The 12647-nt window shown below is 42.6% G+C and overlaps 1 protein-coding gene across 4 annotated transcripts in view; it reads left to right on the forward strand.

Annotated features, from left to right (window-relative positions):
* Kiaa0895 (KIAA0895 ortholog) overlaps nucleotides 1–12647 on the forward strand; it is a 50276-nt gene that overhangs the window by 26363 nt on the left and 11266 nt on the right. For 2 of the 4 annotated variants that reach the window (XM_021232115.2, XM_005078512.4), the window contains one exon: nucleotides 6034–6731. In XM_021232115.2, coding sequence (XP_021087774.2) covers nucleotides 6034–6731 — 698 coding nt within the window. The remainder of the gene's footprint in view (nucleotides 1–6033; nucleotides 6732–12647) is intronic. The other 2 variants (XM_040729777.1, XM_013119355.3) reach the window with 2 other exon arrangements.

Here is a 12647-nt window from a genome sequence, read left to right on the forward strand (position 1 = left end):
CCGCCAGCTTTGCAGTCACTCCAGGTTTTTAATGAAAGATTTGTGATCGGCTAAAGTGCTCTTGAGGGAGGAAACAACTTGTGTGAGACCTCCTGTCTCTCTACCATGTGGGTTCCAGGAACCAAACTCAAATTGTCAGGATTGATGGATATGGAAAGTGGGTACCTGTACCCACGGAGCACTTGCTAGCCCTTATAATTTTTGTTTTTTGAAACACAAATACTTGTTCTGTAGCTCTGACTCACTTTTAACCACGACAGTACTTCTGCCTCAGCCTCCCAAGTAATAGGATTAAATGAGTGAGCCATCACAAACAACTCAGGTTCTGTACTATTTAATACAACTGAAATAGGTTTAGTGTGACCGGGAAATAAATTCTACACATCCTAAATGAGTTTCATACAGGACTGCTACATGGCCCACTTTGCTGGATGCTGTGGGCTATCCAGCATTTGGCAGGATTCTCCTCACCATACGTCTGGAAGACGCTAGAACAGATGGAAGGAAGCCTCCAGTAGATCATTAACAAGTGAACTGAAATGCCAGGACTCCTAGGGAGAGGGGTTCTGTCAGGCACCCTTCTGTTACTTCCTACTCCTCCTTGAAGATTCTGGCAGGAGTTTTGTTTTTACAAGCAGAATCTTTGTTTTTAATAGAATATCTTTTGTTTATTCTCTGCAATTCCACACATGTTAACAATCATATGCACTTGATTATATGCACTTCCAACTTCTCCCTCCTACTCCTCCCAGGCAACCCTGAAAGGGGCTAAATAAAGATATTTTGATATAGGCTTAAAAACAAGGGTAAGGGAGGCACTCAGAAAGAATCAGGACACACCCAAGAAAGCATTGGTATGGCTTCTCAAAGCAGAGTCATGGCAAGTAAGACATACTGGAGTGTGGGTGTGGATTCCTCAAGGGAGGGGTGAAGCTTTTGGGTTTTTTTGTTTGGTTTTTGGTTTTTGGTTTTTGTGAGACAGGGTTTCTCTGTATTGTTTTCGAGGCTGTTGGTCCAGCCCAGCCTCGAACTCACAGAGATCCGCCTGCCTCTGCCTCCCGAGTGCTGGGATTAATGGCATGCGCCACCACCGCCTGGCTTAAGCTTTCGTTTTTTTATTATTTTGTTTTGTTTTGCAGTCCAAGCTGGTCTCAAACATTATGCAGCTTAAGATAACATTGAACTAACGATCCTCCTGCCTCCACCTTCTTCCCAAGTGTGCTGCAACATTGTTACGGTACGTAAGTGGTACGTGGGTGGGGTGGGGATGAATCAGAGCTTCATCCTCGCCCAGTAAGGCAGACTACATGTGCAGGACCAGAGAGAGCTTTTTAAAAAGTACTCTGGAGTATTGTAAGGTTTGTTTTTAAACCAGAGTCTCACTGTGTGGTCCTGGGTGGCCTGGAACTCACTGTGTAGACTAGGCTGTTCTTGAATTTACAGAGATCTACCTGCCTGTGCTTCTGCTTGGATTAAAGGTATGTGTCACACCACAATCAGCCTTTTGAGACAGGAAAAAAAATCATTAATTTGGAGGTCCCTGGTACTTTATGACTAAGTAAAATAAATCAATGAGATTAGTCCTGGGTCTTGAGAGTACTAGAAAATTTCAGAATGTAATCCCAGTCCTGGGGAACTGAGGTGGGAAAATTCGAGCCTGGACTGCATAGTAAGTTCTAGGCAAATCTGCCTTCCACAGAGTAAGACCCTGTCTCAAAAAATAAAATAATAAAAATTCGCACAACATATAGGCAGTAAACTATGAAAATGGGAATTGTTCCGAGTAATTTTTGTTAATTGGTTTTAACGTGGCTTAACTTACTTGATACCATGAAGATCGAATGGGAACAAGAACTTGGTTACCTCCCTTTCCATTCTAGGGTGCTCTTGATCCCCCAGTCTTCCGGTCCCCCTATTACCTCTGTCCCCTCTTTCCCTTTCCTGTTCATTTCATTGTCTGCCATAGTGACCTCTTATCTCTCGAGCTTGTGTCCTTGTAGGGAAATTAACATTGTTCCTGGGCACTGCCTGTGTCCTGGAACTAACTCTTCAGCTTATTTTCTTTGCCAGCCCAGTTTTGACTATCCCTTGGCAACACCAAAGTCTGAACCTCCTGAGAAACTGTTCCAAACCAGCCTCTGATGAAAGTGTTATTTGTCCTTTTACTTTTGGCTAATTGAATCTTTAACATTTGAAATGACTTCTTTGTCCAGTCCATCTACAATAAACCCTGTAAAACCTGCTATATCTAATTTATTTTATGTATACGGGTATTTTGCCTGCATGTATGTCTGCATACCATGTGCAAGCCTGGTACCCTTGGAGGACAGAAGAGGGCATCAGATCTCCCGAGACTGGAGTTCCAGACCGTTGTAAGCTGCCATGTGGGTGTTGGGAATCAAGTCCAGGTCCTCTGGAAGAGCGACTAGTGAGAGCTCTTAACCACTGAGCCATCCTGTCAGGCCCTCCACCTCTAAACATTTGCATATAGTTACATTTGGCCCTTATAAATTCATGCTTTCACATTATCCTTTAGATATTAGAATTAAAAATCCACATGCTGTCTAAGAAATTTTATTTATTTTTGTTTGTTTGTTTGAGTCAGGGTCTCACATAACCCAGAGTGGCCTTAAACTTGCTACATGGCCAAAGTGGCCTGATCCTCCTGAAGCTTCACCTCCCAGTGAGTACTGGGTTGTAGGCAGGAAATTTAGTTAAAGGATTTTTAGATATCTTACATACTTGGAATGTCTATTGCCTACCTTTGACCTGGTATTGTTTCTCCCCTGTAAACACATATACTTCTGGACTTTAAAAATTGACATTTTGCAAGCCATGGTGACACAAATTTATAATCCCAGAATTTGGGAATCAAGTAAGAGGATCACTGTGAATTTGAGATCTGCTTAGAATACGTAGTGAGTTCTAGGCCAGCCTAGGCTACCAAGTGAGACACTGCTCTACTTTAACATGATGGCCATTTGGGACATTACATTGTGTCCTGTGAGAGATGTTTGCCACCATTCCTAGTCTCTGCTTGTCACATGCCAGGAACCTGCCCCCATGTGATAACCATAACACCCCCCTGCCCCCAGACAGGGTTTCTCTGTGTAGCCTTGGCCTGGAACTCACTCTGTAGACCAGGCTGGCCTCGAACTCACAGAGATCCATCTACCCTCTGCCCCACCACCACTGCTGTCCCATAATGCCTCTTTTAAGCATGTGCTGTGCCGTATATTAAAAGGCTTCATAGGAACACCCTGTTTTCAGAGTCAAAAGCCGCTTGAAGGACAGGGGCTGTAAGTGTTGTGCCCTGAGTCCAGACCCCCAAAGACCACTAAGAGACCAGATAGGATGCAAAAGCAGAGTCTTTTTTTTTTAATCCCAGCATGCTGGGGCTGACCACGCTCCACAAAGGCAGGGTGGCAAAGGCCTCGATAAGGAGGTGGGGCCTCTCTTAAGCCTTAGTGAAGGGAGTGTCTAAGGAAGTTAGGCCATTTTAAATATTATTGGCTTAAGCAAGTGGATTAGTATGTTCTAGTCCTGTCAGGGCCACAGTTTTACATTTTGAGGCAGGCCTGGACAAGTCCCAGGCCCTGTCTTTATTCTGCTGTGGAGACTGGCTCAGGCTTGGCCTGGCCTAGTCCTGCATGGATCAGGTCTCCTCCTTGCCGTTGGGGTGTTGGAGACTGACTGTCCTTTATTTGTGGCTTTTCTTCATAGGCTGCTTGTTCAGTCTCTGGAAACTGAAATAGAGGCCTCATCTCTGAGAGGAGCCTGGGCCGCCTGTTATGGCATTCACTGGGTCCCTTCAGCAAGTCATTGGTAGAATGCTTACCTAGAATGTGGAGACCATGGCCTCACTTCCTAGCACTAGTGGAGAAAGCAGGCTGTGCACCTGAGCACTTTAATATGCACTTATATAGATGTTTATTAGAGATGTGTGCCCAGTATGCCATCCATTTACAGAATAAGAAAATATAAATGACATAAATTAACTTTTTGAGATGGGTCTCATGTACTCCAGGCTCTCCTAGAGCTCTCTATGTAGCTAAGGATGATTTTAGGCTCTTGATCCTCTCACTTCCATCTCGGAAATGCTGGAATCCCATGTGAGCCACCAGGTCCAGCTAACAGCTTTGAAACTAATGCATGAGCAGTAATCCAGATGACTCTTAACTGCTTAAAGCATTTGTGAGACTTAAAGTCTTCAACTTGCCATTAAAATACTGACTTTTTTAGCTGGGTGTTGATGGCGCACACCTTTAATCCCAGCACTTGGGAGGCAGAGGCAGGCAGATCTCTGTGAGTTTGAGGTCAGCCTGGTCTACAGAGCAAGTTCCAGGACAGCCTCCAAAACAATACAGAGAAACCCTGTCTCGAACCCCACCCAAAATACTGACGTTTTTTGTAATGATGATCATATTTTTTTATTTTTTTATTTTTGGCAACAGCATCTCATGTAGCCCAGTCTGGCCTGAAAGTATGTAGCTAAGGATAACCTTGAAATTCTGATCCTGCTTCTGCCTTTCAAGTTTTAGAATTACAGGCATGTGTTATCACCACCTTCCCCAAAACTCATTATTGTTGTTGTTTTTCTGTGGTGGAGAAATAGCAAACATTCTGCCATCAAGCTACATCCCTACTCTCAACCAATTATTAATAGTGGCTAATCTTACTAAAACATGCTTAAACACACATATAATCAGTTGATTTTTTTTCTTTTAGAGAGGGTTTCACTGTGTAGCCCTGGCTGACCTGGAACTCACTGTAGACTAACTAGGCTGTCACAAACTCAAGCATTTTCAATGCCTCTGCTTCCCAAGTGCTGGGATTAAAGATGTGCACCTCTGCACCTAGCTGATTATCTCTCAAAAATTTTTTTAAAGATTTATTACATATACAGTGTTCTGTCTACATGCCAGAAGAGGGCACCTGATTGAATTGTAGATGGTTGTGAGCCACCATGTGGTTGCTGGGAATTGAACTCAGGACCTCTGGAAGAGCAGCCAGTGCTCTTAGCCGCTGAGCCATCTCTCCAGCCCATTTCTCAAATCTTAAAAATGCATTTTTCAGATTAAAAACACAAAAAATGACATAGAGACTTACTATGAAAGCTTGGCCTTAGCTTGGGTCTGTTTCTCACTAGCTCTTATAACTTAAATTAACCCATATTTGTAAATCTACATTCTTCCACATGGTTGTTACCTCATCTCCATTATGTCCATCCTGGTTATTCTGCATCTGGCTGGCAACTCTGCTCTTCTTCCTCCCAATCGTCCTCTCTGCCCCAAAAATTCTGCCTAGCCATTGGTTGTTCAGCTCTTTATTAAACCAATTTGAGTGACACATCTTCACAGTGTACAAAAAGATTGTTCCACAAGTCTGTTGTGTTTGTAGTTTAGGGTTTTGTTTTGGGGGTGTGTGTTAAGTTTCACTTTTTGTTTCTGTGTAGCCCTGGCTCTCATGGAACTTGATCAACTGATCTTGAGCTCAGAGATCTGTTTGCCTCTGCCTCCCAAGTACTAAGATTAAAGGCATTTGCCAACATTCCCAGCTACAGTTTGTTTGTAAAAATAAATAAGGTCTTACTATGTAATTCTAGGCTGGTGCTCCTGAGTTCTGAGATTATAGGTGTGAAGTGCCACAGCCTGCACTCTGCCTTTACTGGTGGTTATCATTGTATTTAGTTCCAAATGTCAAGATTGTATTGACCTTGAAACTGTCTTGGATAGTGCTTTGATATTATTATAAAAATATCCTTGTGAAGTTCACAGTAAGGTGTTTAGAGTACTCTTGTGTTTATTATGTAATGTCTTATTAGACTTTGACCACATGCATAGCTTGAAGCTGAACAATTTAGTATATAATTTATATGATCATAGTAATATGACCTTTTAATATTTAAAGTAGCGTTTCTAAAGATGTTTGCAAGTTATAAACAGAACCTTCAGGATACTTTCCATTTAATAAGCAGTTTGCTTCACCTGGCATCTCTGTTGTTTCTTTGTTTTGGTTTTGTTTATATCACAGAGAAGCTTCACTGGCCTGAGCATGAACTTGCTAAGAAGTCTGTTCTAAATGCAGAAGAGCCATTGATCATTGACAGCAAAAGAAGCTTTTCGAGTTTGTCCTCTGGAGTTCTCAAGGACACTTTTACAACTGGAACCAGTAGTTACAATGTTCTACTACAGACCAAGGAGGAGAGAAAGCACCATTCACAAAAGCAGTTTTCCTCTGCCTTCTCCAAAAGACGTAGAAAGCCCAGCAAATCTCCTAGTTCCTCTCATAGCAAAGATCCTCACAGGATGACAGCCCTGGTGCCCATGACAAGCACTGGTACTTGGTACTGCCTGGACAGGCAGTCTGCTGTTTTTGTCACTAGTTCAGTACTAAGTCCTGTAAAGTTTACCCATGATATCTCTGTTACAGGGAGCAGCCTAGCACTGCCACCTAAACCGAAAAGCAAAGTCAAACGCCGCAGTGTCACCCCTCTTCCAAAGCCAAAGCAGCAGCAGCCTCAGCTGTGTAGAAGCTTTGAGAAAGGAGATGACCTTTCTGGGAAGAAGCTGTGTATACTGACTGCTATAAAGCCGATTAACCTGGAGAAGGAAAAGCTGAGGTTCTTCAAGTCGGACTATACTTACAACCCTCAGTTTGAGTATGCCAATACCGCTCTGCCAGGTGTGTTAGCCAAACACAGCAACGCCTCTGATCGATTTCTTAAGCAGGTAAAATGCCACTTCTATAGTAGTTTATCATTGTTATGTTGCTAAAGCAATTACCAACCATTTTTAAGCAAAAGAGACACCTCATTACCCACTGTGATCAGCTCCCACCAAAGATGGGTATCTGTGTGATAAGAAATTTGCAGGTGATTGTTTTTGTTCACCTATATGAGCACTATGTTGCACTAATCAAAATCTACAAAGACTCTCCACTGTGTTCTCTGACTAGAAGATACTTGGGAACCACTTCTGATTCTATGCTTTGATTTGGGAGTTATGAACTTGTGACTCATTAGCTAGTCCACAGATGGTGGTTAGGTAGACTGCAGGGTTCTGCCACCACCATCTCTTCACGATCGTACTGGAGACAGGATCTAGTAACCCAGGTTAGCCTCAGATTTGCAGCATAGCTGAAGATAACCTTGAACTACAGATCTTCCTGCTTTTGCCTCCCTCGTGCTGGGATTGAGCTGGCGAGGTGGCTCAGCAGATGAAGGTGTCTGCCACCAAGTCTAACAACCTAGGTCAGTCAGTCCCCAAGACCAACACGGTTAGGAAGGAGAGAACTGACTCCTGCAAACTGTCCTCTAACTTCACGTGCATGTGTGTGCCACCCCACATACAATATTATTAAAAATAGATAAAAGTCTTCAGTCCTGGAATTATAGGAGTGTGCTATCATACATAGTTCATAAAATGATTTTAAATATGCTATGTATTTTCATTGGTAGAAGAACTCTTTTTCTCTTGCTTTGTGTTTTTCAGTAGCTCTCACCCTTGTTTGTTGTTCAGACAGGATTTCAGATGGCCCAGCCTGGTCTAGAGTTCCCTGTGTGTGGGATCTTGACCTGATCCATCTGCTTACTTTATGCAGTACTGAAGATCAAACCCTGGGCCTCACGTATCCTACACAGGCCCTCTACCCACTGAGCTATGTCCCAGGCCTACTCCGCTGTTCTTTTTAGCTGGCAGTCACTCTTATCTAACCCCCTTTTTGTAGAGAATGTTATGAGTAGACGTCCATAAATTTAAATTTTATAATTGCAAAATTACTATTTTTTTTCAAGACAAGGTTTCTCCCTGGCTTTGGAGACTGTCCTAGAAGACCAGGCTGGCCTTGAACTCACAGAGATCCACCTGCCTCTGCCTCCCAAGTGCTGGGATTAAAGGCATGCACCACCAATGCCCGGCAAAAAAAAAAAAAAAACCCAAAACCAAAAAAACTATTTATTTACCTCCCCTCAGTGCTGAAAATGATGACTGAGATTAATTTACCAATATTCTTTAATCTGAAGACCAGTATACAGCATCCCTGTGCATTGGGAAGGAAAGTACGATATCACATCAAAATGAATTCGCTGTTATTCTTTGGAAAGCAGTTGATACTGGTTGGCCTGTAGCTTTACAGTCTTTACTTAAACCCATTCCCATCTGCAGAAAAATTAAACATACGTGAATGGCCATAAATTTCTAAATACCACGAGTAATCCTAGCTGGCTTGTACCTTAAATGCCACAGGAGGAAAATGTTCTCAATGTATCCCATATTTACTCTTTAAGGCACTTTAATCAAATGAAAGAAAAATCAGAGAATGTGGAAAAATAGACTTGAAATCCTATTCAGAATCCGAGTGAGTTATAGTACATTTCCCCCTGCCCAGCCCTGCTTCAGCTTAGGAAGAGGTCTGCAGTCTCATGGCTGGAGTCTCAGAGCATCGTACTCTGGGTACTTCGGAGGCAGGCTCTCTGTTGTTGGAGGATGGCTGTGGTCCTGAACTAAATAATAAACCTGCCATAGTGAGCCAAGGCAGCACGCAGATCCTGACTGCTCCCTTTGGTCTCCCCGACGGTGGTCAAGGAGTTCTGGGACTCAGCCACCAGGGCAGCCAGTGTGGGCAGCAGGCTGGAGTGTGAGCCAGGACAGGGCTGGTGAACCCTGCCTAGAGAGACGGGAAACTGGGATAGCTTCAGCTTTCTTGCTCTTGGATATATTTAAATTTTACAGAAACCTAGCAGTGAGTGTGGTAGTTCAGGCCTTTAATCCCAGAGACAGAGACAGGTGGAACTGTGTGAGTTCAAAGCCAGCCTGGTCTACATAGTGAGTTCCAGGACATCCCGGGCTATGTAGAGAAACCAAGAAACCCTGTCTAAAAAAGAGAGAACGAGAAGAGAAAAAGCAAGTCTTTAAATTACACCTCTCTCTAGATGATACATTTTTCTATTTAAAAAAATCATAAATTTTCACAGATACCTTAACATAATAAGGCTTTCTAATAAGTTATTTAGAGACTACTATGTCCCATAGGAGAAGTGGGGTCATTTCTTAACCTAATAACAAAAAGGAGTCTCTTCCATATCAGACTTGGAAGTTTGACAGTGATGAGTCACTGAAGGCTTTGCACATTGGTCTTTGGAAGCAATATTAGCAAGTGCTCTGACAGTCTTACTAGGAAGCTGCTTGAATATACGCTTGTCCATTGGAGATGTGAGGGAGTAGTTGGCACAATCATGTCATCAGAGTCTCATGTCCACTCACCTTTGTATACACCAGTCTACACCCAGCCCTAACCACACAGAACATAGGAGATCCAAGGGCCAGAGGAACAGGCTGCTGGCATTCCTCTCCAATTTCTGACTTTGGCATGTATTGGAGCCTACTCAGTGTCTAAGGTCTGTTCATTCTCTGGGCTCTGCATATGTGGATAGGTAGAATGGGTTTTAAGTATTTGGGCTGTTTCTTTTTTTATAATACAATCCTAGCCTGCAGTTTATGTTATGGAGAACTTGATTATTGGCAAAAGTGTTTCATTGCCCTGTTCCCTTCCCTGCTTTCCACATTGTTGTCAGGGTCTTTCTTAAGGTTCGGCTCTGGTCATGCCACTTTCCTTCCTTAAAACGTTTCAGACTTCCTTAAAATTCATATTGAAACCAAACAGCTTTCTGAAAATATCACTTACTTGGTTGGGTACTCAGATGCCATAGTGCGTGTGGAGATGAGAGAACAGTCTGTGGAAGTCAGTTGGGTTGTCAGGCTTGGTGGCAAGTGCCCTTCCCTGCTGAACACTCTACCGCCCCGATCCAAACTGCAAAGCTTTCCACCACAGCCGCTTCTGTCCTCTCGGAGCAACGAGTACGAGTACCTGCCCTGCACTCATTTATCTGCTGTAGTGACGGCCATTTTCTTTCTCCTTACTAGCAGTGTAGCTACATGTGCAGCCATCACAGGTTCAGTACAGTTCCCGCACCGAGTTACCAACACCAGGCTTACAATGAACTTCAAAACGGTTACCACTCAGTGGGGAATAGAGGCTCAGGTTCCCCGCACGCTCATCAGCTTTGGTTGTGGTGGCATTCTGGTTTTGTCTTCTGTAGCCGCCTAGTGGATATGAAGTAGTATCTTGTTTTCTCTTCATTTTTCATGTTTTGTAATTCCTGCCTGCCATCAGTAAGAAATTTTCTTACTTTAAAAGAATCTAGGCCTGGAAAGATGACTTAACAGTTAAGAGCACTGTATCCTCTTCAGTTCCCAGCACCTACATGGCAGCTCACAACCAACTGTAACTCCAGTTCCGGGTGATCTCATGCCTTCCTCTGGCCTCTGCAGGCACAGGCAAAACACATTAAAAGTAGTACATTTTTTAAAACTAAAAAAATAAAAGAAAATGTAAATGCTGTCTGGGAAAATGTGATAGGTTTATTTCTAATTATGAAGTTGAGCTGCTTGTGAAACTTGCTGACTGGTACATTTTGACTTGTACTGATGCCCTGCATCCCACATCTGTGTTAAGAACTTGAACACAGGAAAATAAAGCCTGGTATAATACATACACCTGCAATCCCATCTTGGGAGACAAAGACAGGAGGGCTAGGAGTTTGAGGCCAGTGTCAGAAACCCTGTTTCCAGGAAAGGAAAGACAACAGAGAAACCTGGCCCTATTCTTCTATTCAGTCATATATTCTACCTTTTGACTCTGGGGGCAGGGATTCTAACATTCAGAAGTACTGATGATAGAAGAAAAACCATTAGTTTTGAGAATATAATGCTTTCCATTCTAGTAGTTATTAAATACTGATCCCAAATCAGCTGCATAAGATGCAGTGTTTTCTTTTTAAAGGCATGACCTCATGTAGCCCACACTGTTCTTAAACAGAGGATGACCTTGAACTTCTGACCCTGCCTCCCACCTACCCAGTGATGGGCTTGCAGACCTTTGTCTGTTTTGTTTTTATTTAATGCAGTACTACATCAGACCCAAGACTCGTGCGTACCAGTCAAGACTCTACCCACCCAGATGTATCTGCAGCACCAATATGTGATGTTAAATACTCAAACAAGCTTTAAAAAAAATCAGTGTAACCCATATAGTATTTGTGCTATAGTGGTGTCAGACACGGCAAGACGAGGTGGAGGAAGTGGTACTCTTGTGTACCGTTTAGTAGAAAATTCCCGTCTCCTCGTTGAACATACACACGCCAATATTTGTGCTTATTCTTCCACAAGGACATGGAAACTATAAGGAACACCTGTGTAATAATCAGATAAACACATTTTCCTAAGTAAACATTCTCAGAAAAGCTAGTTTTTCCTGAAATTAATTACATTTTAGAAAAATAACCTGGCTGGGTGGTGGTGGCCCACACCTTTAATCCCAGCATTTGGGAGGCAGAGGCAGGCGGATCTCTGAGTTCAAGGCCAGCCTAGTCTATAGATCGAGTTCCAGGACAGGCTTCAAAGCTACAGAGAAACCCTGTCTCGAAAAACCAAAATAAATAAAAAACAAATAAACAGATAAATAAATTAGTAGGAATGATACAGGAAAATTTCAAATATGTAGAAAGAAAAATATTTGAAAAGTATAAGCATAAATTACAATAAAAATTTTAACTTCTTTTATGTCTGTCACTCTAATACAAAAGATAAAACTCTCTTCTGCAGTTTTGGTTTTTCGAAACAGGATTTCTCTGCTTTGGAGCCTATCCTGGCACTCGCTCTGTAGACCAGGCTGGCCTCGAATTCACAGAGATCCACCTGCCTATTCTTCTGCAGTTTTTAAAGCCCATTTTTCCACATTCATTTGATAAGTAGATGATGGTAATCATTAGACTGGAGTATGTAAAATATCTGTGTTAATTTGGCTTTAATTATTGCTCATTTGTACTTATAATTATCCTAGTTGTCGCATAAAGTAATCAGTCTATGGGACTCCTGTGCTCTCTTCATAGCTCTGCATGTTTCTTGCATTTTGCCTTTATTTGGCTCACCTGGGGGTCTTGTTAAAAATCAAGCTTTGAAAGCTGATGAACTCACTCTGTAGACCAGGCTGTCCTCGAACTCACAGAGGTTCGCCTGCCTCTGCCTCCCGAGTGCTGGGATTAAAGGCGTGCGCCACCAACGCCCGGCTAAAAGGTAGCTTTTAGCACTTCGGTACCTTTCATTCTTGTGGCCTGCAAGTGGTGCACAGACATACATGTAGGCAAAACACCCACAATGTAAGAGTAACTATATAAATAGACGCATTTAAAGCAAATTTTATAGATTGTTACAGAGGACTGGTTGTTTTGCATGCTTTTAAACTATTGAAGTTTTTTTTCCTTATCTAAATGATACATACAGTGTATTAATGGATCTGGAGACATTCTGTATTTACACCAGAATTATTCCACACCACTCTGTATCTTGTCAAGGAGCCAGGATCCCTTTTGCACAACTTTTCCTAGTGGCAGGTGTTGGCATGATGTTGGGCACTTCAGCCAGGAAGACAGGAAAGAAGAACATTTCTTTTGCACCCCGCCCCTTTTTTCACCGTTTTAGTCAGTCTTACTGTTCTGGGAGGATCTCACTATTTAGACCAGGAATGCAATGCTGTGCATTCCAGCAAGAAAAGCATTTGTAAATTTGTGAAAGTCACTGGAAACTGTT

This window comes from Mesocricetus auratus, unplaced genomic scaffold, assembly GCF_017639785.1.
Source record: "Mesocricetus auratus isolate SY011 unplaced genomic scaffold, BCM_Maur_2.0 Super-Scaffold_100022, whole genome shotgun sequence".
NCBI lineage: Eukaryota > Metazoa > Chordata > Mammalia > Rodentia > Cricetidae > Mesocricetus > Mesocricetus auratus.